We start from the raw sequence: 26,383 nt of genomic DNA on the forward strand, positions 1-26,383 counted from the left end.
AGATGTGGCCGAGAAAGCCACCATAGAAGAGAATTTCTGGTCTCTTGATCCAGATTCAGAGAAGGGGATAAGTCTGAGTAATCCCCATTCCACTGACTTAGCATGCACAGTTGCAGTGGTCTGAGGTGTAAGCGTGCAAAGGGTACTATGTCCATTGCCGCTACCATTAAGCCGATTACCTCCATGCATTGAGCCACTGACGGGTGTTGAATGGAATGAAGGGTGCGGCAAGCACTTTGAAGTCTTGTTAGCCTGTCCTCTGTCAGGTAAATCTTCATTTCTACAGAATCTATAAGAGTCCCCAGGAAGGGAACTCTTGTGAGTGGAACGAGTGAACTTTTCTTTTCGTTCACCTTCCATCCATGTGACCTTAGAAATGCCAGCACTAACTCTGTATGAGACTTGGCAGTTTGAAAGCTTGAAGCTTGTATCAGAATGTCGTCTAGGTATGGAGCTACCGATATTCCCCGCGGTCTTAGTACCGCCAGAAGAGCACCCAGAACCTTTGTGAAGATTCTTGGAGCTGTAGCCAATCCGAATGGAAGAGCCACAAACTGGTAATGCCTGTCTAGGAAGGCAAACCTTAGGTACCGATAATGATCTTTGTGAATCGGTATGTGAAGGTAAGCATCTTTTAAATCTACAGTGGTCATGTATTGACCCTCTTGGATCATAGGTAAAATTGTCCGAATAGTCTCCATCTTGAACGATGGAACTCTTAGGAATTTGTTTAGGATCTTTAAGTCCAGGATTGGTCTGAAAGTTCCCTCTTTTTTGGGAACCACAAACAGATTTGAGTAAAACCCCTGTCCCTGTTCCGATCGTGGAACTGGATGGATTACTCCCATTAACAAGAGCTCTTGTACGCAGCGTAGAAATGCCTCTTTCTTTGTCTGGATTGTTGACAATCTTGACAGATGAAATCTCTCTCTTGGAGGAGAGTATTTGAAGTCCAGAAGGTATCCCTGAGATATTATCTCTAGCGCCCAGGGATCCTGAACATCTCTTGCCCAAGCCTGGGCGAAGAGAGAAAGTCTGCCCCCCACTAGATCCGATCCCGGATCGGGGGCCCTCAATTCATGCTGTTTTAGGGGCAGCAGCAGGTTTCCTAGTCTGCTTGCCCTTGTTCCAGGACTGGTTAGGTTTCCAGCCTTGTCTGTAGCGAGCAACAGCTCCTTCCTGTTTTGGTGCAGAGGAAGTTGATGCTGCTCCTGCTTTGAAATTACGAAAGGAACGAAAATTAGACTGTCTAGTCTTGGCTTTGGCTTTGTCCTGAGGCAGGGCATGGCCTTTACCTCCTGTAATGTCAGCGATAATCTCTTTCAACCCGGGCCCGAATAAGGTCTGCCCTTTGAAAGGTATATTAAGCAATTTAGACTTAGAAGTAACATCAGCTGACCAGGATTTTAGCCACAGCGCCCTGCGTGCCTGAATGGCGAATCCTGAATTCTTCGCCGTAAGTTTAGTAAGATGTACTACGGCCTCCGAAATGAATGAATTAGCTAGTTTAAGGACTCTAAGCCTGTCCGTAATGTCGTCCAGAGTAGCTGAACCAATGTTCTCTTCCCGAGACTCAATCCAGAATGCCGCTGCAGCCGTGATCGGCGCAATGCATGCAAGGGGTTGCAATATAAAACCTTGTTGAACAAACATTTTCTTAAGGTAACCCTCTAACTTTTTATCCATTGGATCTGAAAAAGCACAGCTATCCTCCACCGGGATAGTGGTACGCTTAGCTAAGGTAGAAACTGCTCCCTCCACCTTAGGGACCGTTTGCCATAAGTCCCTTGTGGTGGCGTCTATTGGAAACATTTTTCTAAATATCGGAGGGGGTGAGAACGGCACACCGGGTCTATCCCACTCCTTAGTAACAATTTCAGTAAGTCTCTTAGGTATAGGAAAAACCTCAGTACTCGTCGGTACCGCAAAATATTTATCCAACCTACACATTTTCTCTGGTATTGCAACTGTGTTACAATCATTCAGAGCCGCTAACACCTCCCCTAGTAATACACGGAGGTTTTCCAGTTTAAATTTAAAATTTGAAATATCTGAATCCAGTCTGTTTGGATCAGAACCGTCACCCACAGAATGAAGTTCTCCGTCCTCATGTTCTGCCACCTGTGACGCAGTGTCTGACATGGCCCTAATATTATCAGCGCACTCTGTTCTCACCCCAGAGTGATCACGCTTACCTCTTAGTTCTGGTAATTTAGCCAAAACCTCAGTCATAACAGTAGCCATATCCTGTAATGTGATTTGTAATGGCCGCCCAGATGTACTCGGCGCTACAATATCACGCACCTCCCTCTGAGCGGGAGATGTAGGTACTGACACGTGAGGCGAGTTAGTCGGCATAACTCTCCCCTCGTTGTTTGGTGAAATTTGTTCAATTTGTACAGATTGACTTTTATTTAAAGTAGCATCAATACAGTTAGTACATAAATTTCTATTGGGCTCCACTTTGGCATTGCAACAAATGACACAGGTATCATCCTCTGAATCAGACATGTTTAACACACTAGCAAATAAACTTGCAACTTGGAAATACAATTCAATTAGAATAATATTAAAACGTACTGTGCCTTTAAGAAGCACAGAAGATCTATGACAGTTGAAAATTAATAAATTGAAACAGTTATAGCCTCAATCCTTGTAAACAACACAACTTTAGCAAAGGTTTAATCCCATTAGCAAAGATAACAAATTCTGAAAGCAGGAAACAAATTACAGAATAAACGTTTTTTATCTCAGTCAAACTATAATTCTCACAGCTCTGCTGAGAGAAATTACCTCCCTCAAAATAAGTTTTGAAGACCCCTGAGCTCTGTAGAGATGAACCGGATCATGCAGGGAATACAATGAGTTGCTGACTGAAATATTTGATGCATAGTAAAAGCGCCAAAAAACGGCCCCTCCCCCTCACACACAGCAGTGAGGGAGAACAGAAACTGTCAGAAAAACAGATTAAGCAACTGCCAAGTGGAAAAATAGTGCCCAAACATTTATTCACACAGTACCTCAGCAAATGAAAACGATTTTACATTCCAGCAAAAACGTTAAACATAATCTCTAGTTATTAAACAGCTTTATGTATTTCTTACAGTGTAATTCTAGTGAAGTACCATTCCCCAGAATACTGAAGTGTAAAGTATACATACATGACATTATATCGGTATGGCAGGATTTTCTCATCAATTCCATTGTCAGAAAATAAAAACTGCTACATACCTCTATGCAGATTCATCTGCCCGCTGTCCCCTGATCTGAAGTTTACCTCACTCCTCAGATGGCCGAGAACAGCAATATGATCTTAACTACTCCGGCTAAAATCATAGCAAAACTCTGGTAGATTCTTCTTCAAACTCTGCCAGAGAGGTAATAACACACTCCGGTGCTATTTTAAAATAACAAACTTTTGATTGAAGATATAAAACTAAGTATAATCACCATAGTCCTCTCACACATCCTATCTAGTCGTTGGGTGCAAGAGAATGACTGGGAGTGACGTAGAGGGGAGGAGCTATATGCAGCTCTGCTGGGTGAATCCTCTTGCACTTCCTGTTGGGGAGGAGTAATATCCCAGAAGTAATGATGACCCGTGGACTGATCACACTTAACAGAAGAAATATAACACTCAGGGGAGTGTGTATATATATATATATATATATATATATATATATATATATACACATACACACACACATATACACACACACGCATACATATACACACACACGCATACATATACACACACACGCATACATATACACACGCATACATATACACACACGCATACATATACACACACACGCATACAGAGGAGGAGGCAGAGTTCTCTTAAGATTTTACAGGATACAAATAGCATGGCTGTAAACCACCCTAGTATAGTTTAAAATAAATTATATAATAAAACTTAAAACATTATATTGCAAACATGCTTCCTGTTTTTAACTCTAACACAAAAGTAACGCATGTGCACAGACACCCCACTCTTACATCTGTACATGGCTGTGTGCTGGTTCTCCCTTGTCTAGATCCTCTGCCATTACTTTCTTGGGTGGCCAGAGCCAAGTAGCCAGCACTAGGCCCATAGCATAAAGACTGGTCAGCCCTGCAATGCAGACAGTAAAGTGTTAAAGGCAAACCACCTATTTATAACATCTTGCTACTGTAGAATTATAAATATGGACTGAGAAACAATCTGCATTATGGTGCTCCTCTATGTGACATTTTTTTTTGTCTCTTTTCATGATGGCTCAGTACAGGACAAAGCAGAAAGTCAGACTGGGAAAATAGTGACGTTCCTATATTATTTAGAGAATATATGACTGCACAAAAACTTGCCTTTTAACTTTATACGGTTTATTCCGTATTATACAATTGCTTAATGAACCCTGTTTTCTCATGTAGTTGTGCCCCCGGTGGTTTGCTTGCTTTCCTATAATTTAACACAATAGACTGTCTTCTTTAAAAGGAAATGGTACTGTAAATTGGTTTCACCTTAAAGGGATAGGAAACACCCAAATGTTCTTTTTCATTATTTGGATAGAACATACAATTTGAAACAACTTTCCATTTTACATCTTTTATCAAATTTGCTTCAGTCTCTTGTTATCTTTCGCTGAAGGAACAGCATTGCACTACAGTCAGCTAGTTGGCCAATCACAAGAGACAAATGTGTACAGGCACCAATCGGCAGCTAGCTCCCACTAGTGTAGTGCATATTCTTTTTCGACAAGGGATACCAAAAGAACAAAGCACATTTGAAAATAGATGTAAATTTAAAAGCGTCTTAAAATGATATGCTATCAGAATCACGCAAGTTTAATTTTGACTTTCCTATACATTTAATGTGTTTCCAATGGCTTGTTATACCAGCTGCAGAGAATAAAATATATTGGAAATTGCTCCTTTGTCTTTATGAAATAGCGGTTTTGCTCATTTTAATGAGCTGAGCTTGCACAAAGCAGACATTTACACAAATGCCTCCTTATTATATCTGTCTATACACAAAGGCTAATACTTTTATAGAGCAACTGAAAATTAATATTTTAATATCAGTTACTTACCCCCTCTCCCACTAGGCTGCTGCGGTTTCTTGTTTGCATAGTTTTTTTATCAAATACAAAAGTACTAGAGTTTGTTGCATATTGCTTGAACTTTTTGGTATTAGGCACCTCATTGGTCAGTTCACAAGTTAAATTTACATATGGCCTCTAAATGATGGTATAAAGTTAACCTGGCATACTCATATTCTGAAATGTTTTCAAAGGGTATATTCCCACACTATCTGGATCTGCAAAATCCTTAAAGATTTGCCAACAAAAATTTCAGACTTAAATGCTCTTTAACAGGTATTTAGCATCGCAGACTCTCAGTGCCTTATTACTTATTTCAGTGTTCTTAAGACCAAATTTTACATTAGTAAAAAAATGTTAAAAGTACAAAAAATAATAATAAGAAGGAATAATTCCTCACTTTCCTACATTTTTATGGGGAAATTAAACTCTTAATTGAATGCGTTTCAAAATATTTCTAGTTTAAGTCAGGACTGCTTCAGTGATAGGCTCTACTGTGTATATTTACATATACCCCTTGCATCTACATTTCAATACAGTGCCTATACAGAGAGTGGGTAGTGGCATATGAGACACAAATTGAGTGATCACACTACGTGCCACCCCCACTACCTAAGCAGGTTGAATGTCTGAATGAGGGTGCAGGAAGCAGATTTACATTCACTTTTCGCTAACACACATGAAAGATGCTTCTTTTTAAATACATAAATGTCCATTTCATTTGTCTGCTAATGTATTCATATATTTGTCTGCTAATTTTAATTCATACAGAGCATGCAATTTAAAAACAAAAAAATTAATTTTACTTCTATCATCAAATTTACTTTGTCATCTTGGTATTGTTTAATTATACTTAACTACTTTCCAAGTGAACATAATAAGGTAGGCTCAGGAGTGTGCATGTATCTTGGGCACGATATGTATAATATTATTACAAACGTTTTTACAAATACTGCTACCATACAGTACCTCAATATGCTTTCAAGTTGTTTTTTTTTTTTAAATGTAATACTCTATCTGAATCATAAAACTTTAATTCTGATATCCAGGTTAAAAGGACATGAGATCCAAAATGTTACTTTTGTGATTCAGACAGAGCATACGATTTTAAAAAGTTTTCAATTTCTTTCTTTGTCAAATTTGCTTTGTTCTTATGGTATTCTTTGTTGAAGAGATGCCTAGATAGCATGCACATGCCTGTAGCTTTACATAGCAGTAAAACGTGCTTCCATCTAGTGCTTTTGCAAATGTATAACATTCCTACCTCCCTACATTTCAACAAAGGATATCAAGAGAATGAAAAAAATGTGTTAGAAGTAAATTAGAAAGTAAATTCTGGGTTTCATGTCCCTTAAAAGGGATATCAAATCCAACATTTTTCTTTCGTGATTTCGATAGACCATGCTATTTTTAACAACTCTCTCCTTTACTTCTATTAGCAATTTTTCTTCGTTCTCTTGGTATTTTTTGTTGAAAAGCAGACGTATGCTTAGGAGCCACCCTATTTCTGGAGCAATATATGGCAGACGTTTGGCAAGAATGTTATCCATTTGCAGGAGTATTAGATAGCAGCACTATTTCCTGACATGTAGTGCTCCAGTTGCCTACCTAGGTATCTCTTCAACACAGAATATCATGGGAACAAAGCGAATTTAATAACAAAAGTAAAATGTAAAACTTTTTAAAAATGGTAAAAAGTCTGAATCACAAAAGAAAATGTTTGGGGTTCATATCCCTTAAACGGAGTTAACTTGCCCTCCATGCCACTCAACTATAACCGTTGTTGTAGAATGTTTTTTTGTTGTGTTCCTATCTACAAGCAATGTCTCATATGTTTCATTGTCCCACCCTCCTTGAAGCTCTGAAATTCCAGCAGGAAAATAGCTATCACTGGATTGTTTTATGGGCAGAAATAAAGCGATTTGTCCCACTGAGTGATAATTTGATCTTTTGCAAATAATATGAAAGACCGACTGAGCATTGCTATAGCCATTTCATAAACAAATTGAATCTAAAGAATTAAGTAAATCAGGACAATATATAACTGATTTTAATTCTACTTTAAAGTGATAGTAAATTATATAGCAGGGTAGAGACCAAGTGCGCAAAACGTTTGCCGTTTTGCACCTGTTCATTCACCTGTTTTTTGCACACTTTTTTGTGCTGACCGCTTTTATCTTTGTATGTTTTTACGTGTATTAATAAAGATTTTTTACACATGGGCTTGGAGCGCTCCTGCTTTTTCCTCTACTTGGATACCTTATCTATATTTAGTGCGTTTGCAGACGCACTGTGTGTTCTATCATAATTATTTACTGGGACTGATTCCCTTACCCTCTCTCCATTTGTGCCTAATGAATATTGTCTGCAAGTTGCGACCTAAGGATCCCAGAAGCGCTCCGCTGTGCAGATTTGTACTGTAACCTAGAGAATTAAATAGTACTATTACCTTTTTTTTTTGTTTATTATTAAGTAAAGCCGACACTTACAATGGGTACGTGTGACGCACAGCCTATTAAAATAAATGGAGGAGCGCTCACAACAGTCAGGACAAATTACGCATGCGCAGTAGTTATGAAAGGGAACTGTGAGTCACGTAGATGTGAATTGTGAACGGTGAAACACCACTCTTATTTCACATTCCTGTTTACTTCTTTAGTTAAATCCTTTCAGCTTGCATACGACTGCCTGACCCCAAGCAGCCACCATAGTAAAGTCTATAAAACATAAATAAAGACCATGTCTTATCTAGAATGGGTGCGCATAAAGAGTATAGCATGGGTGGGACCAGCCTATTCCTTCCTACACTACGACAAGAAGAATAAAGGGGCAGAGTTATAGATACTACAGGTAGGAATATATTTAACTTTTATTATAAAAGTATTTTGATTAACAAAAAATGTATATTAGGTAGCGTGCATTGCAGCATTGAAGCTATGCGTTCTTTACCATCACTTTAATGTAAACGTCTCAGCTGTGAACGTGCTCTTTTAGTAATATACATTTTGGTGAGGAGACTGTGGTACTTTGCATTTTGCTTTTTCTACAACCCTTGTAAAAGATTCAAAAATATAAGAAATTCAAAATGTTATAATGGCGTTATGACTGCACATACCTGTGTAAAACAGGAACTGGATGAAGTATTTTTGGTTTAGCTCGCCAACGCAATTATTTATCCTGGGGGGGACGATAAAAATGAATAAATTAAAATTAAACAAATACATAGCAGAACCAATTACATTACATGGGTAAACTGAGATCTCACCACGGGCAGTGGTGATCCATTCTCCGAATGCAGCGGTGACAGATACGGCAGTGATGTGCCCGAGGAGGGCGATAGGTCTCACACCTGTTACATACAGTCCAATCCTCATTACCCTGCAAAAAAATAAAAATACATTAAATAATAAACAATTAAGCAATCCTGGGAATATATGAATATATATATATATATATATATATATATATATATATATATATATACACACTGTGCAATTAGAGGTTTGTACAAAACAAGACCTTTGTTTAAAGGGACATTAAACACTATGGGCTAGATTTCAAGTTGAGCACATATTTGTGCTTCCGCAAACCTGTAATCTCCGCTCAGTTTTATTATTTTCGTATGTGCTTCTGAGCGCGAGATTACAGGTTGGGAGCACAAATATTGCTTCCTTGTGCTTAACAGTGCACAGGATCCCGGATAATTCCCCATCCCACCATAGATTTGAATGGAGCCTCGTTTAATGCTAACGAGCTCAAAACACAGCAATATATATGTATACATATATATGGGTATATATATATATATATATATGTGTATGAATATACATGTATACACATATAAATACATAAATATATATGTATATGTATGTATTTAAAGAGATATACAGTATATGTTAATAAAGTTGTTCCAATGGAGTCTATTTTTTTCTAACACCTGACATCTCCTAACTTTGACCCCTTATAACTTCTCTGTGTATTATTATTAAATATGTTTTATTAGACAGTGTTAATATGAGTGTTACTGTACTGCATATTGTAGTTTTGATGCGTTTTGTGACACTTTTTAGGTTAACACTATGGTTAACACCTGCTTTTCAGAAGCGGTGATACCCAAAGCACAAATCGCAATGGCGACGACACAATCGCATTTAGTCTCCACTTGTAATAGGAGTAGAATTAAGAGTGCGCCCGTAAAAGTGCATTTTTGCCCCAACGCAAGCACACAGAGCATTGCGATCCAACTGTAATCTAGCCCTATATAAATGTTAAACAGATTAATAATTTCAAAGCAAAGATTAGCCTGAGAATATGCAAACTTATTTTTCTTAAATTAGATTGGAAATGTAGTTATTGAAAAAATAGGTGGCAAAGAAATAGCTTTTAAATGTTGATTTATACTAAAACCAAGAAGAAACATACTACATAAGATAATGTACATATATGCAATTTTTTTTATTTTTTTTAAAAAGCAGAATGCACCATGTCTACCATGCTGAAAAAAAGGATTCTCTTATCTCCTCTGCTGAAGCTATTTAGGGACAGATATAAATATGTTAAACAATGGCGATGTGAAATATAGCATAGAGATAGATAGTGCAGTTTGAACTTCCACTTCTACCAGAGGTTGGAAAAGCCCAGTTTGCAGAATGAAATTTCAGAAAGAGGAAACAAAATAAACAATGTAATTATATATCCAACATTTAAAGTAAAAACGGACAATTTACCCGGTCATTTTTGCGTGGAGTGTTAGAACGGAGGTCGGAGAAATCGATGGCTGTGACTGGTAAAGGGACTGTGCCTGAAGAATGAAAAGGATTCTGGGTTAACACTTTTACCTCCAGATAGAGATTTTAAGTAACTTCTACTCAACATAGTAAAAAAAAACATAATTTATGCTTACCTGATAAATTTATTTCTCTTGTAGTGTAGTCAGTCCACGGGTCATCCATTACTTATGGAATATATTTCTTCCTAACAGGAAGCTGCAAGAGGATCACCCAAGCAGAGCTGCTATATAGCTCCTCCCCTCACATGTCATATTCAGTCATTCGACCAAAACCAGACGAGAAAGGAGAAACCATAGGGTGCAGTGGTGACTGGAGTTTAATTAAAATTTAGATCTGCCTTAAAGACAGGGAGGGCCGTGGACTGACTACACTACAAGAGAAATAAATTTATCAGGTAAGCATAAATTATGTTTTCTCTTGTTAAGTGTAGTCAGTCCACGGGTCATCCATTACTTATGGAATACCAATACCAAAGCTAAAGTACACGGATGAAGGGAGGGACAAGGCAGGAACATTAAACAGAAGGAACCACTGCCTGAAGTACCTTTCTCCCAAAAATAGCCTCCGAAGAAGCAAAAGTGTCAAATTTGTAAAATTTTGAAAAAGTGTGAAGTAAAGACCAAGTTGCAGCCTTGCAAATCTGTTCAACAGAGGCCTCATTTTTAAAGGCCCAGGTGGAAGCCACAGCTCTAGTAGAATGAGCTGTAATCCTTTCAGGAGGCTGCTGTCCAGCAGTCTCATAGGCTAAACGTATTATGCTACGAAGCCAAAAAGAGAGAGAGGTAGCCGAAGCCTTTTGACCTCTTCTCTGTCCAGAGTAAACGACAAACAGGGAAGAAGTTTGACGAAAATCTTTAGTTGCCTGCAAATAGAACTTCAGGGCACGGACTACGTCCAGATTATGCAAAAGACGTTCCTTCTTTGAAGAAGGGTTAGGACACAGTGATGGAACAACAATCTCTTGATTGATATTCCTGTTAGTAACTACCTTAGGTAAGAACCCAGGTTTAGTACGCAGAACTACCTTCTCTGAATGAAAAATCAGATAAGGAGAATCACAATGTAAGGCAGATAACTCAGAGACTCTTCGAGCCGAGGAAATAGCCATCAAAAACAGAACCTTCCAGGATAACAGCTTGATATCAATGGAATGAAGGGGTTCAAATGGAACGCCTTGAAGAACGTTAAGAACTAAGTTTAAGCTCCACGGCGGAGCAACAGTCTTAAACACAGGCTTAATCCTAGCTAAAGCCTGACAAAAAGCCTGAACGTCTGGAACTTCAGCCAGACGTTTGTGTAGAAGAATAGACAGAGCAGAAATCTGTCCCTTTAATGAACTAGCAGATAAGCCCTTTTCTAAACCCTCTTGTAGAAAGGACAATATCCTAGGAATCCTAACCTTACTCCATGAGTAACACTTGGATTCGCACCAATATAAATATTTACGCCATATCTTATGGTAAATTTTTCTGGTAACAGGCTTCCTAGCCTGTATTAAGGTATCAATAACCGACTCCGAGAAGCCACGCTTTGATAGAATCAAGCGTTCAATCTCCATGCAGTCAGCCTCAGAGAAATTAGATTTGGATGGTTGAAAGGACCCTGAATTAGAAGGTCCTGTCTCAGAGGCAGAGACCACGGTGGACAGGACGACATGTCCACTAGGTCTGCATACCAGGTCCTGCGTGGCCACGCAGGCGCTATCAGAATCACCGAAGCTCTCTCCTGTTTGATCTTGGCAATCAAACGAGGAAGCATCGGAAATGGTGGAAACACATTAGCCATGTTGAAGACCCAAGGGGCTGTCAGAGCATCTATCAGCACCGCTCCCGGGTCCCTGGACCTGGATCCGTAACAAGGAAGTTTGGCGTTCTGGCGAGACGCCATGAGATCCAGATCTGGTTTGCCCCAACGATGAATCAGTTGAGCAAAGACTTCCGGATGAAGTTCCCACTCCCCCGGATGAAAAGTCAGGCGACTTAGAAAATCCGCCTCCCAGTTCTCCACGCCTGGGATGTAAATTGCTGACAGGTGGCAAGAGTGAGACTCTGCCCAGCGAATTATCTTTGAGACTTCCAACATCGCTAGGGAACTTCTGGTTCCCCCTTGATGGTTGATGTAAGCCACAGTCGTGATGTTGTCCGACTGAAATCTGATGAACCTCAGAGTTGCTAACTGAGGCCAAGCTAGGAGAGCATTGAATATTGCTCTTAATTCCAGAATATTTATTGGGAGGAGTTTCTCCTCCAGAGTCCATAATCCCTGAGCCTTCAGGGAGTTCCAGACTGCGCCCCAGCCTAGAAGGCTGGCGTCTGTTGTTACAATCGTCCAAGCTGGCCTGCGAAAGGTCACCATAGAAGAGAATCTCTGGTCTCTTGATCCAGATTTAGTAGGGGGGACAAATCTGAGTAATCCCCGTTCCACTGACTTAGCATGCACAATTGCAGCGGTCTGAGATGCAGACGCGCAAATGGTACTATGTCCATTGCTGCTACCATTAAGCCGATTACTTCCATGCACTGAGCTACTGACGGGTGTGGAATGGAATGAAGGACACGGCAAGCATTTAGAAGTTTTGATAACCTGGCCTCTGTCAGGTAAATTTTCATCTCTACAGAATCTATAAGAGTCCCTAGAAAGGGAACCCTTGTAAGTGGTAATAGAGAACTCTTTTCCACGTTCACCTTCCACCCATGCGACCTCAGAAATGCCAGAACTATCTCTGTATGAGACTTGGCAGTTTGAAAACTTGACGCTTGTATCAGAATGTCGTCTAGGTACGGAGTCACCGCTATGCCTCGCGGTCTTAGTACCGCCAGAAGTGAGCCCAGAACTTTTGTAAAGATTCTTGGAGCCGTAGCTAATCCGAAGGGAAGAGCTACAAACTGGTAATGCCTGACTAGGAAAGCAAATCTTAGGTACCGATAATGATCCTTGTGAATCGGTATGTGAAGGTAGGCATCCTTTAAGTCCACTGTGGTCATGTACTGACCCTCTTGGATCATGGGAAGGATGGTTCGAATAGTTTCCATTTTGAATGATGGAACTCTTAGGAATTTGTTTAGGATTTTTAAGTCCAAGATTGGTCTGAAGGTTCCATCTTTCTTGGGAACCACAAATAGATTTGAATAGAATCCTTGCCCGTGTTCCGTCCGCGGAACTGGGTGGATCACCCCCATTAGTAAGAGGTCTTGTACACAGCGTAGAAACGCCTCTTTCTTTATTTGGTTTGCTGATAACCTTGAAAGATGAAATCTCCCTCGTGGAGGAGAAGTTTTGAAGTCCAGGAGATATCCCTGAGATATGATCTCCAACGCCCAGGGATCCTGGACATCTCTTGCCCAAGCCTGGGCGAAGAGAGAAAGTCTGCCCCCCACTAGATCCGTTTCCGGATAGGGGGCCCTCTCTTCATGCTGTCTTAGGGGCAGCAGCAGGTTTCTTGGCCTGCTTGCCCTTGTTCCAGGACTGGTTAACTTTCCAGCCCTGCCTGTAACGAGCAACAGCTCCTTCCTGTTTTGGAGCGGAGGAAGTTGATGCTGCTCCTGCCTTGAAGTTACGAAAGGCACGAAAATTAGACTGTTTGGCCTTTGATTTGGCCCTGTCCTGAGGTAGAGCATGGCCCTTACCTCCCGTAATGTCAGCTATAATTTCTTTCAAGCCGGGCCCGAATAAGGTCTGCCCTTTGAAAGGAATATTAAGCAATTTAGATTTAGAAGTCACGTCAGCTGACCAGGATTTAAGCCATAGCGCTCTGCGCGCTTGGATGGCGAATCCGGAGTTCTTAGCCGTAAGTTTGGTTAAATGTACGATGGCATCAGAAACAAATGCGTTAGCTAGCTTAAGTGCTTTAAGCTTGTTCATAATTTCATCCAATGGAGCTGTGCGAATGGCCTCTTCCAGAGACTCAAACCAGAATGCCGCCGCAGCAGTGACAGGCGCAATGCATGCAAGGGGCTGTAAGATAAAACCTTGTTGAACAAACATTTTCTTAAGGTAACCCTCTAATTTCTTATCCATTGGATCTGAAAAGGCACAACTATCCTCTACCGGGATAGTGGTACGCTTAGCTAAAGTAGAAACTGCTCCCTCCACCTTAGGGACCGTCTGCCATAAGTCTCGTGTGGTGGCGTCTCTAGGAAACATTTTCCTAAATATGGGAGGAGGGGAAAAAGGCACACCAGGTCTATCCCACTCCTTGCTAATAATCTCTGTAAGCCTTTTAGGTATAGGAAACACGTCAGTACACACCGGTACCGCATAGTATCTATCCAACCTACATAATTTTTCTGGAATTGCAACCGTGTTACAATCATTCAGAGCCGCTAATACCTCCCCTAGCAATATGCGGAGGTTCTCAAGCTTAAATTTAAAATTAGAAATCTCTGAATCCAGTCTCCCTGGATCAGATCCGTCACCCACAGAATGAAGCTCTCCGTCTTCATGTTCTGCAAACTGTGACGCAGTATCTGACATGGCTCTCACCTCATCCGCGCGCTCTGTCCTTAACCCAGAGCTATCACGCTTGCCTCTTAATTCTGGCAATTTAGATAATACTTCTGTCATAACAGTAGCCATGTCTTGAAAAGTGATTTGTAAGGGCCTCCCTGATGTACTTGGCGCCACAAAATCACGCACCTCCTGAGCGGGAGGCGAAGGTACTGACACGTGAGGAGAGTTAGTCGGCATAACTTCCCCCTCGTTGTCTGGTGATAATTTCTTTACATGTAAAGATTGACTTTTATTTAAAGTAACATCAATGCAATTAGTACACAAATTTCTATTGGGCTCCACATTGGCCTTTAAACATAGTGAACAAAGAGATTCATCTGTGTCAGACATGTTTAAACAGACTAGCAACGAGACTAGCAAGCTTGGAAAATACTTTTCAAATAAATTTACAAGCAATATAAAAAACGCTACTGTGCCTTTAAGAAGCACAAAAAGCTGTCACAGTTGAAATAACAATGAACCAAAATAGTTATAGCAACCAATTTTTCACAGTAAATGTATTAAGTTAGCAAAAGATTGCACCCACCAGCAAATGGATGATTAACCCCTTAATACCCAAAAACGGATAACAATTTAATAATTAACGTTTTTATCACAGTCAAACACACTGTCACAGGTCTGCTGTGACTGATTACCTCCCTCAAAATGAATTTTGAAGACCCCTGAGCTCTCTAGAGACGATCTGGATCATGGAGGATGAAGTAGACAGATTGTGACTGAATTTTTACTGCGCAAAAAAGCGCTAAAATAGGCCCCTCCCACTCATATTACAACAGTGGGGAAGCTCAGATAACTGTTTCTATGCAGAAAACAAAGATGGCCATGTGGTAAAAATCATGCCCCAATAAGTTTTATCACCAAGTACCTCACAAAAAAACGATTAACATGCTAGTAAACGTTTTAAACATACATTTGAAAAGTTATGAATTGTTATTAATAAGCCTGCTACCAGTCGCTTTTACTGCAGTTAAGGCTCATACATTATTTCAGTATTAACAGTATTTTCAGAGTCAATTCCATTCCTTAGAAAAATACATTCAGTGTACACACACTCATCAGCCTAATACCAGTCGCTATCACTGCATTTAAGGCTGAACTTACGTTACATTGGTATCAGAAGTATTTTCTCAGTCAATTCCATTCCTCAGAAAAATAATTTACTGCACATACCTCATTTGCAGGGGGGCCCTGCATGCTATTCCCCTTTTCTGAAGTTACCTCAGATGAGAACAGCCAGTGGATCTTAGTTACGTCTGCTAAGATCATAGAAAACGCAGGAAGATTCTTCTTCTAATGCTGCCTGAGAACAAACAGCACACTCCGGTGCCATTTAAAATAACAAACTTTTGATTGAAGAAATAAACTAAGTTAAAAAACACCACAGACCTCTCACAGCGACCTATCTTTAGTTAGGCTGCAAGAGAATGACTGAATATGACATGTGAGGGGAGGAGCTATATAGCAGCTCTGCTTGGGTGATCCTCTTGCAGCTTCCTGTTAGGAAGAGATATATTCCATAAGTAATGGATGACCCGTGGACTGACTACACTAAACAAGAGAAATAAAAAATATAATAATAAAAAAGAAAGTCATAAAAATAATTGTAGAAATAAAAGGATGTTAAAAGTATAATATAGGAAAGTTATTGCTAAAGTATAAAAGCAACAAGCCTCACCTTTATAGATCTATTTTACAGTATAGATATTCCCTGGGGTAAACTTTTTCAGATCACTGCATAAGTTATAGTCACACTACTACATCATATTAAAGAGTTTGTTAAAATATAGAAAAATATTTTTTATTTATGCATCAGAAATTAAAGGGGATGTCAAACACCATATTTTTCTTTCATGAAAAAAATTCAGGTTCAAGAAAGTTTCAAATTTACTTCTATTACCAAATTTATTTAACTGTCATGGTATCCTTTGTTGAAGAACATACCTAGGTAGGGAGGGTGCATGTGTTCGGAGAACTATATGGCAGCTGTTTTGTAAGACTTTTGAGCACTAGACAGCAGTGTTTTCACAACATATAACATTATTAAAAGGGACACAAAACAAATTTTTTTCTTACATGATTCAGATAGAGTATGCAATTTTAAACAACTTTTTATCATTCTCTTGGTATCTATTTTGAAAAGCAGGGACTTAAAGGGACAGTCTATTCTAATTTTATAACAGTAGTAAATAGAAAACTTTTTTTTTTATTTATTTTTTTTATTTGTATGCGCTACCTGAATCACAAAAGAAATGTTTTTGTGTACTCAATATCCCTTTAAAAACTATTCTTCCAAAACTGCTTTCATATAATGCTCCAGACACATGCAAGCTACTGAGCCTACCTACATGCTTTTCAACAAAGAAAATCATTTGATAATATAAGTAAATTGGAAACTTTCTTAAAACATTACACTATCTGAAAATCATGAAAGAAAATGCCCCTTTAATTACTATATTGCAAAAAAATCTGTATACATACTACATGTATTTAAAATGAATTTAAGACATTTTTCAAGCAAATTTTGCATTGTTTTGCTTTGAGTTTTCTTGGATGAGTTGAAAAAACACAATTTTCAGACAGCAGAATTAAAGATGATATATTTTTTTAGTAAAATGTATCTTTAAATGCTCTGCTTTAGAACAGAAGAATAACATAAAAGAAAAAAAGAAAACACCCAGAATGCTTAGAAAGCCCTGTTTAGTATACAATATATTGCTACTTTAATTAAAAAGCCCCCACTTATTTAGTCTTTATGTCTGGAGAAAAACACCAAAATACAGAAGTGTTTTTTTAATTTGCACAATATATATTCTCTGTTCTCCCCAGCACCTATTTTAATGGGCAAAACAGTCTCATGAGGAGAACCACACGAATGGCAGACCAAGAGCTACCCCTACTGTACAGGATACATTTATTGAAGTGAATGTAAGGTTGAGTGTACTCGCTCACGCCATAGGATAGAATTTAAAAATTTAGGCAGACTTTCATTCATCAAAATTGTACTATTTATTAATATTCTCAGATTTTTACCTTTTAATACTATAACGATAAGCGATGCTCCTCCGCCCGCCATATTGCTTAATTGATTGACAGATGACGAATCTGCAATCCACTAATCGCTGCTGCCTAACAATCCCCCCCCCCCCGGCATGACGTTTGTGCAAAGGGGCTGAATGCTCCGGGTGGAAAACAATGATTAGTAAATTGCAGATTCCTCATCTGTCAATCAATTGAGCAATATGGTGCGCAGAGGAACGGTGCTTATCATTATAGCATTAAAATGTAAAAATCTAAGAATTATTATTATTCTTTATTTATAAAGCGCCAACAGATTCCGCAGCGCTGTCCATATGTAACAAAGATAAAAAGGGCAGTACAATATGAGACACCAGACAAAATTTAATAAACAAATACAGGGGGAATTTGGAGCCCTGTTCCTGTGGGAACTTACAATCTAAGAATAATAATAAATAGTACAAATTTGATGAATGAAAGTCTGCCTAAATTTTTAAATTCTATACTATGATGTGAGCGAGTACGCTCAACATTAAATTCACTTTAAGAGTCAACCAGCCTCATAAATCACCAATTAACAGCACCAAATATATTCTTCACTGAGTTAAAACAGCAGACAAAGCTCAACATCTAATGACCAGAGGAGACTGCATGAATCAGTCCTTCATAGAACAACTGCTGTACCACCACTGGAGGAGACAAATAAGAAGAGACTTGTATGGGCTAGTGGAAATCTGTCAACTGGTCTGATGATTTCAAAATATTTAGATTTATGCTGTTTCTTTATGACAGTAAAGGTGAATGAATGGTACCTGGATGTGTGGTTCCCATTGTGAAGTACGGTGAAGGAGACTTATTGTGGGGTGCTTTGTTGGTGAAACCATTGGTAACTTAGAGCTAAAGGAAAACACAAACAGGATGGCTACCTCAGCATTCTGCAATAAACACACCATCCCACATAGTTTGTGCTTAGCTGGCCATCTTTTTTTTCCCCAACAGGTTAAAGACTTAAAACACACCTCTAGGTTGTTTAATAAAAAAAGGAAATGGAGTGTTACATCAGATGTTCTGGCATTCATAGTCCCCCGACTATGATATGAGATGAATTGTACACGAGAATGAATGAAAAACAGCCAACAAGTGCCCAACATATAAGAGGAGCTCTTTCAAGACTGTTGGAAAACCATCCAAGGTGGCTGCTAATAAGAAAATTAAAGAGTTTTTATAAAAGGCAAAGAGTGGCTACTTTGAAGAACCAAAAATTCAAAATAGATTCAATTGTTTTCATGAGTAGATAGATAGATAGATAGATAGATAGATAGATAGATAGATAGATAGATAGATAGATAGATAGATAGATAGATAGATAGATAGATAGATAGATAGATAGATAGATAGATAGATAGATAGATAGATAGATAGATAGATAGATAGATAGATAGATAGATAGATAGGATAGATAAACTATAAACACATGCCAGTTTTAATGTACCTTATGAAAGGCATTTAGATTTTTCTTACCTGGATCTGAGAAAACTGCCCGTGTGTGGCAGGCAAGGACCAGAAAAACAATCAGGTTGAAGCCCACAGCATGGAGTGGGCACCAGATACTGGTCGCACAAGAAAAAAAAAAAAGAAAAATAAAAGAAAAACGAAAACAGGATCAATTTTCACATATGCAAATATATCAACATGACAATTTCTTCAAACTTTCCAACCAACACGTTTCCAAATTTCTAATACATCCCAAGGATCCCCAATATTGGGTCTATTTTACTATGAAGCCTACTTGAGACTTTTCTCTCAGTGACCTGCACTGACCTTTGCTTGAGGTGTCATGTACATATAGTTACTATTCTACTTCAGATACCTCTTGCATCCCCGCATTACAGATCCCTACTACACCTCTTTCCTCAGCCTTGTGCCCAGATTTTTGTTGCCCGAGCACCTAAAGTGCCTGATTTTGGTTATCTCTGTCCCAAACCCTCAGCTTTTCAGTTCTCTCACCCTGCACTCATACCTTTCAACCAAACTTTCCAACCTTTTCAGTCCTCATCTATTTCCGGTAAATTTAGGGCTAGTTTCCATTAAGGTGGTAACGCTTGGAATCTTGTGGTAAAACCATTTATCTCCATTTAAGTCAATGGAGAATTTTTATGTTACCACCCGTTTCCAAACATTACCACCTCAATGAAAACAAGTCCTCAATATTTTAGTGTTTTTAACACAATGCTGCAAATAATCAGGCTGCATGAAAAGCTGTGATGTTAACACTTCCCAGCCTTCAGTTTCAACAACTACCTGTTAAGTTAACCCCTTCCTGTCTTCGGTTTTCTTTAACATCTAGTATTGTGCTCTGTGAAGTTAACACTTTCATGCCTTCAGTTGTGTCTTACACTATTCATTATTTTTATTCCATTGCACAAAAATTCAGTTACCTCATATAAAAGTATATCTCTTCCTGTTATTAACCCTTTATCTGCTCCTATAGGAGAGAGAGAGGAAGAAAGAGAGAGACAGAGAGAGAAAAAGAGAGAGAAAAGAAAGAAAAGAAAGAAGAGAGACAAAGAGAGAGACAAAGAGAGAGACAAAGACAGAGAGACAGAGAGAGTGACTGTCCCTTTAAGGAGGGATTTCATAATATTAGTTTCTTTTTTTTAAATTATTAATTAACAAAGGTAATCTTTAGTCCCCCCTCCCTGTTGCTTACCTTGCCCCAGGAAGGAGGTACATGCACTCAATGACAGTCATATGCATACACACTAACAGCCAGACATTGACATACATAGTCATACACCCAAATACATGCTGGCAGCTGCATACTGAGACACACACAGATAAACACATCAAGAAGAAATACTGTCACAAAGCACCTGATGCTACCACCTCCCATGCTCTGGGTATGCTGCGCTCTCACCATGATGCTAGCGCCTCCATGCTCTGGGTATGCTGCGCTCTCACCATGATGCTAGCGCCTCCATGTTCTGGGTATGCTGCACTCTCACCATGATGCTAGCTCCTCCATGCTCTGGGTATGCTGCGCTCTCACCATAATGCTAGGGCCTCCATGGTCTGGGTATGCTGTGCTCTCACCATGATGCTAGCGCCTCCATGCTCTGGGTATGCTGCGCTCTCACCATAATGCTAGGGCCTCCATGGTCTGGGTATGCTGTGCTCTCACCATGCTTTTGTATGGCAGAGAAAGAGTTTCGGCAGATGCATGACAAGGTTACAGACACAGACCTTGCAGTCCGGTCTCTCTAGTTGCGTTAAAAAGACAGCTAAAGAAGCAATTCAGTCGCACTGCACACAGTCAGCACAGACTCATCAGTACATCTCAGCATGGCCTAGCCAGTGGGCACTAGTAGAAGAGGAAATACAGGATATGCAGAAAATGCTGAAATGGAAACTCATTCATAGCAAATGTTGATTTCCAACACCCTCCATATCCCTCCACACATTGCCTGTGAACCAGATGCACATATTTCCCAGGGTAATATGTTTAATGACATGCAATAATTAAATACATAGTTTTGTTTGCAGCAAGCTCCCCGCCCCCTAGGTATTTCCATATATGAAAGGTGCTGTCCAGGCCATAGCTATGGCAGAATGCACGGTAGAGAGCAGAGTCACATGAGCTTTCACAAAGCATGTGACATTATATCCACATGGAAACAAGCAAGCGTCTTGGCAACAACAATAGCAGTACCTGATGTCCCTCAAAATATTTTATGGCACTTTAAGTCTCACTGATCTACAATAATTAAATACTCTAATATACTTTGTAGTAAAGAATGGTAAACTCAGTTGTTTCTACATTGACTCCACCCAGCCAATGTTCCTTGTAATCTATGTTAATACTCTAAAATGTAGTCTCTCTCCACATGGATTAGATTAGAAAGAATTGACTGCATGGAAAGGGGGAATGTGGGAACTAAACAGTGTAGAGAAATACGAGTGACTGGCTGCACAGGATAGAGTACATAACAGGATGGGGTTATGTATAGGAGTGTCAATGGGTGGGTAACTGCCATCATGGGAAGTGTTTATATGGTGAATGTAGGATAAGGTAAAGTAAATTGCTATATGTGAAGGGTCATTCTGATGCATCAGGATGTGTAAACTGAATTACCTGAGGGCAAGCTGATTCTGAGTAGGTGGAGGAGAGATGGAAGTTTGTTTTGGGATATGTAAGAATGGGGATGGGTGAGAGATAAGTGGCTCTGAGCCATCGCAAAGTTTCACACTCAGGTGCTAACGACGGCTCAGAGCCGTCGCTAGCACTCACCCACCTTAATGAAGGTCTGGGAACCTCCATCCACTCCCACCCCGGCGATCTGGCCTGTATAGTGACAGGCATCGCCAGGGATTCACGTTACACGCAGTGACATCACGCGCAATGATGGGATGACATTGCACAACTTTATTTAAAACTGACAATTGTCAGTTATAGGGAGATGGGGGCATGCTGTTTAGATGCCTGTATCTCAGGCATCTAAGCAGCTACAGACCCCCAAGACCCACCATTGGAAAGGTAATTGTCTGTTGGTATAAGCCATTGGGTGTACAATAAAAAAAGAAGGATTTGGGGGTCTCTTAAGGTACATAAATAAAGATCAAAATTGCCTAGACCCCCAAAATACATTTTATAAAAATAAACTTGTTTATTTTTTTAAAATAAATATCAGTTTAAGTATTATAGCTAAATGATCACCATGGTAACCAGCCTTACCGCAGTGATCACGTAGCTGAGAAATGTTGCATTCCCTTTTACAATACGGACCGATATTATATTTGTAATCCCGTGATCACCTGGATTATGTGGTTACAAATTAATAAATGGTAGATGAATGCTATTTAAAAAAAAAAAACACCAAATAATATTTTTTATAATCAGTCTTTACGCGTGCGTGGAAGAGGAGTAAAACACGCTCTACGCAGCTCTCTCCATCTTTCAAAACTTTTGTATTTTTTATTCAAGGAAGAATATTTTTTGCAATAAAAATGATATATTTTCTAGCAACATAATTCCTTTAAAATGTTTATTTTGTAAAGAGAATTATGGCGAAGCGTCTCAGTGCTGATGAAGATTCCTTCACTGATGATGCATATAGTATATAAACGAAATATTTCTAGAAAGCACACACCAAGCCGCATCAAATAAGGGGCCCCATGTATTGATAGCATAAAAATAGACAATGTAATAATAAGTGGAATATGGCTCTTGGCTTAAAAAAAAATACAAAAAATTATGCAAAGCACCATATTCCATTAATTGTTGCACACCTCAATTATGTGCTAGAGATACATGTAGCCCCTCATTTGATGCGCCAAAGGGTGTACTTTCTACTAATGTGTGCTTTGTGTACCATATTTTAATTTTCCAAGTGGCTAGAACTGTTTAATTGCAGATATGACAAGCTTAAAATAGTCTTAAAAAAATAGCCTTTCAACTTCTTATGTCTGCAATCAGTCAGCTGTAGAAACCTGGGGAACTAAGATACATTAAATAAACACATTTTTGGAAAGTACACCCCTTGGCGCATCAAATGAGGGGCTACATGTATTGCTAGCACAAAAATAGGCAAAGTAATATTAAGTGGAATATGGATCTTTGCTTAGATTTTTTTTTTTAAAGCAATCCAACGTATTCCATTAATTGCTGCACACCCCAAATTCATGCTAGAAATACTTGTAGTCCCTCATTTGATGCACCAAGGGGTGTACTTTCTGCAAATGTGTGCTTTGTGTACCCCATTTTAATGTATCAGGTGGCTTGAACTGTTTAATTGCTGAAAAACAGTACAGTAAATGCTAAGATGCTGTTTTGGATCATTTATCAAATTGACATGCCTGCAATAAAACAGTGGAAAAAACAGTGAAATGTTCTTAATTTCTGCTTATTTCAGAAAGGTTACCTACTACAAATATTTATCCACACAGGTTTTGATGGCAGAGCTTAGAAAAATAATATTACATACTATTATTTATTGAGTCAGGAGTAGAAAAATACACTTTTTTTCACATTTGATGCGCTATTTTTAAAACCTGATGATACATACACATATAATAATGGTATATTTTGAATCTACTTGGTCTGCTGAAAAAAAAAACCAATATATAGTTTGTATAGTTTATTCACACAAACTTTACTTCTAAAAGTGTTTAAACGTGAACTGCAACAAAAAGCTCAAAACCAGCTTAGCACACAGGTGGGAAAAGGCTTAGCAGCCAAAGGGTTAATTTGTTTTATGAAAACGGTTAATATAGGGAATGAAGTTATAGTGAGGGATAATGGGGAAAAAAGAGGTTAATATAGTTCTTGCAGATGACTAATATTGGCATCGCATGTGTTAAAAGACTACACAGGACAAATAAATGTAATTGAAGAAAATGGTTAATGTAGTGAATGTTCTTAGAATGATGGGCAAGGGAGAAATATGTTAATATAGTTGCAGGGAGACTAATATTGGCATTGCAGGGGTTAATAGCAAAGGAGATTCAATTCCGTATGGCAATAAGTGTTCAGTTTCACTTCTACAAGTTGTCTGTGCGTTTCTTAAAGTTGCAACATTGTATAGAAATGATCGACACTAGCTGGTAATTTAAAACGCTCGATTGTGCAATAGGGAATATGTTAAAACAAGACATTACCCTATTTACTTATATTATCTTCCTGTTACCACTTGTTGCTTTATGTTTGCGCTGCTCCCCTTTATTTTACTCTCTTCCCCAACACCCACTGGTTCGTCATCACCACTCCTACTTCCTAAAATTCTACCTGCACTCTTTTAGCAAAGGTTCCTATAATGTACCTGCTTCCCCCTAATCATGACCCAATCTGTCCTCTTCCCCAGATCTCTCACCTCCCGGTGTAGGAGTCCAGAAGGATATGTCTAACAATAACATAATCCGCGTAACCTAGGCTCAGATAGGTGAGTAAAATACAGAGCAGCCCACAGGGATCCCTCACACAGCCTGCCATTGCCATCAGCGGCACTTCCGCATCAAGACACACCCAGTGCTCTTTGCACCAATCATCTACGCCTCACCTATCATAGACCCGCCCTTTACCGGGCAAACAAGTAATGTCGTAACTTCCTCTACAGCCTCAGCTTTACACGAGGAGGAAGTGAAATTGGTTTGTAAAGTTACCATGGAAACTGTCGAATATCAATTCTAACGCTCAGAGTTTCATTCTAATAGAGCAATAATAAGACGCTCTGTTTAATTAGAGGAAGTTGTGCAAACGTTCCCTATCCACAATCCTATTGATCAGAAAAGTGAGAACACTAATATTTGTACTAGTTACTGGGTGAGCGTAACATGTCCGATTCTAGTGCACAGACACGAAGTTTCACAAGCCAGAGAAGCAAAGGAAGGTTTATATTGCGCTTCAGAAAAAAAAATACAAATAAATGAAAGTGACACATTGTAAAATATCTCCTAAAACGCACCAATGAAAACATATCCCACGTTTAGTTTTAGCTTCTATCTATATTTTACTATATTTTACTATCACTGAAAACAGTGCCAGCTGGTAGACTTATTGTCTTGATAAATTGCTGACTTGTTTATATAATCGTCTCTCTGAGTATGTAAGGGTTAAATGTCGACACTGCTTACTTACTCCTCCTTATCAGCTTTGCCGAAGGTTTTACTTCCTGTACAACTGCCAGTCAGCCAGTCCTTGGCCAGTGGTTGGACAAAATCTGGTAGACACGCCTACTGTCAGTCCTGTTCCTTTGCCATGTGGGTGGGAAGTTACTGTGTGTATGGAGCTGAGCTACGTTCTCTTTAGTGGGTAAGTCAAGTAAAATACATTGCATAATTCATGTGTGTGGGGGATTCTGCTTACAATGTCATATTGGGAGAAATGATCATTATAACAAGTATACAGAATATTGTAAGATAAATATTGTTTGTAACTATGAAATATTTTACATAAAACATCTCATGACCTCAGTATTTCACCTTCTGTTTTGCAGTTTTAAATATGTTTGTGTTTTTGTGAAATTTGATATATACCCCAAGATTTAGCCTGGTATGAAATAGTCTGTGTATATCCTGAACCGGAATCGCTCTACTAATGGTTCTGACTAGCATAATTACAGTACTGTTTTATATTTGTTTATAATGAATTAGCATGATGGCAGATACATCTGCATGTCTCAAAGGATGTTAATAAAGAAGCTTGTATCCAGGGTAAATAGATGCTTAGGAAGGAGGTATTAGGAGGTATTGGTTGCAGTCTGTATATTTATGTAATGGGAAGTCGGATCAAAGTCTGCTGTATACAAATATGCACTGCATATAAAGGACACAATTCAAGAGGTATTTTAGCTTTTACAGCTTTACCAGTTTTCTAATCATCAGGTGGTTTGGAACAGCCCCATTATTTCTGCATTCTTTAAAGGAACATGAAACCCAAAGTGTTTCTTTCATGATTACATAAGCTCAAACAATTTTCAACAGCTTTCCAATTTACTTATGCTATCAAATGTGCTTTATTCTCTAGGTATCCTTTGTTAAAGGAGCAGCAGTGCACTAGTGAGAGCTAGCTGATCACATTTAAATGAGCCAATGACAAGAGGCATATATGTCCAACTACCAATCAGCAGCAAGCTTCCGGGGGTCTATTGCTGTTCCTAAGCCTAACTGGGTATGCTGTTGAACAAAGGGTACCATGAGAATGAAGCACATTAGATAATAGAAATAGATAAGAAAGTTGTTTAAACTCCTATGTTCTATCATGAGAGGTTTTTTTGTTGTTGGTTTTTTTTTTTTTTTTTTTACTTTAGTGTCCTGCATAAAATAACATGTTATTATTAGTGTAGCTTTTGAGGCTGTAGAGGCTTCTTAGTTAATTGTGCCTACTGTTAGAGCTTTGGTTTTAACAGATGTCCCAGGGGCTCTGTCAGTCTTCCTCTGAGAAGCATGTAGTAAAGATTCTGCATACTGTGGGCAGAGTCCTGTCAGACGTGGTAC

General features: G+C 38.9%; 2 protein-coding genes across 3 annotated transcripts in view; one reads left to right on the plus strand and one right to left on the minus strand.

Annotated features, from left to right (window-relative positions):
* LOC128651237 (palmitoyltransferase ZDHHC3) overlaps positions 1-24,383 on the minus strand; it is a 60,175-nt gene extending 35,792 nt beyond the window's left edge. Inside the window, exons 1-6 of the mRNA XM_053704483.1 lie at positions 24,262-24,383; positions 18,917-19,005; positions 9,809-9,882; positions 8,347-8,459; positions 8,197-8,258; positions 4,000-4,114 (exon numbers count right to left, since the gene is read on the minus strand). Coding sequence (XP_053560458.1) covers positions 4,000-4,114; positions 8,197-8,258; positions 8,347-8,459; positions 9,809-9,882; positions 18,917-19,005; positions 24,262-24,380 — 572 coding nt within the window. The 5' untranslated portion in view covers positions 24,381-24,383. The remainder of the gene's footprint in view (positions 1-3,999; positions 4,115-8,196; positions 8,259-8,346; positions 8,460-9,808; positions 9,883-18,916; positions 19,006-24,261) is intronic.
* Positions 24,384-25,050: 667 nt separating this feature from the next.
* PPOX (protoporphyrinogen oxidase) overlaps positions 25,051-26,383 on the plus strand; it is a 123,017-nt gene continuing 121,684 nt past the window's right edge. Inside the window, exon 1 of one of the 2 annotated variants that reach the window (XM_053704486.1) lies at positions 25,051-25,199. The gene's annotated coding sequence lies outside the window, so the exon portion shown is untranslated. Of the gene's footprint in view, positions 25,200-25,908; positions 26,058-26,383 lie in introns of those variants that run through there. The other variant, XM_053704487.1, reaches the window with a different exon arrangement.

The sequence above is a fragment of the Bombina bombina genome, chromosome 1 (genome assembly GCF_027579735.1).
Source record: "Bombina bombina isolate aBomBom1 chromosome 1, aBomBom1.pri, whole genome shotgun sequence".
In the NCBI taxonomy this organism is placed as follows: domain Eukaryota; kingdom Metazoa; phylum Chordata; class Amphibia; order Anura; family Bombinatoridae; genus Bombina; species Bombina bombina.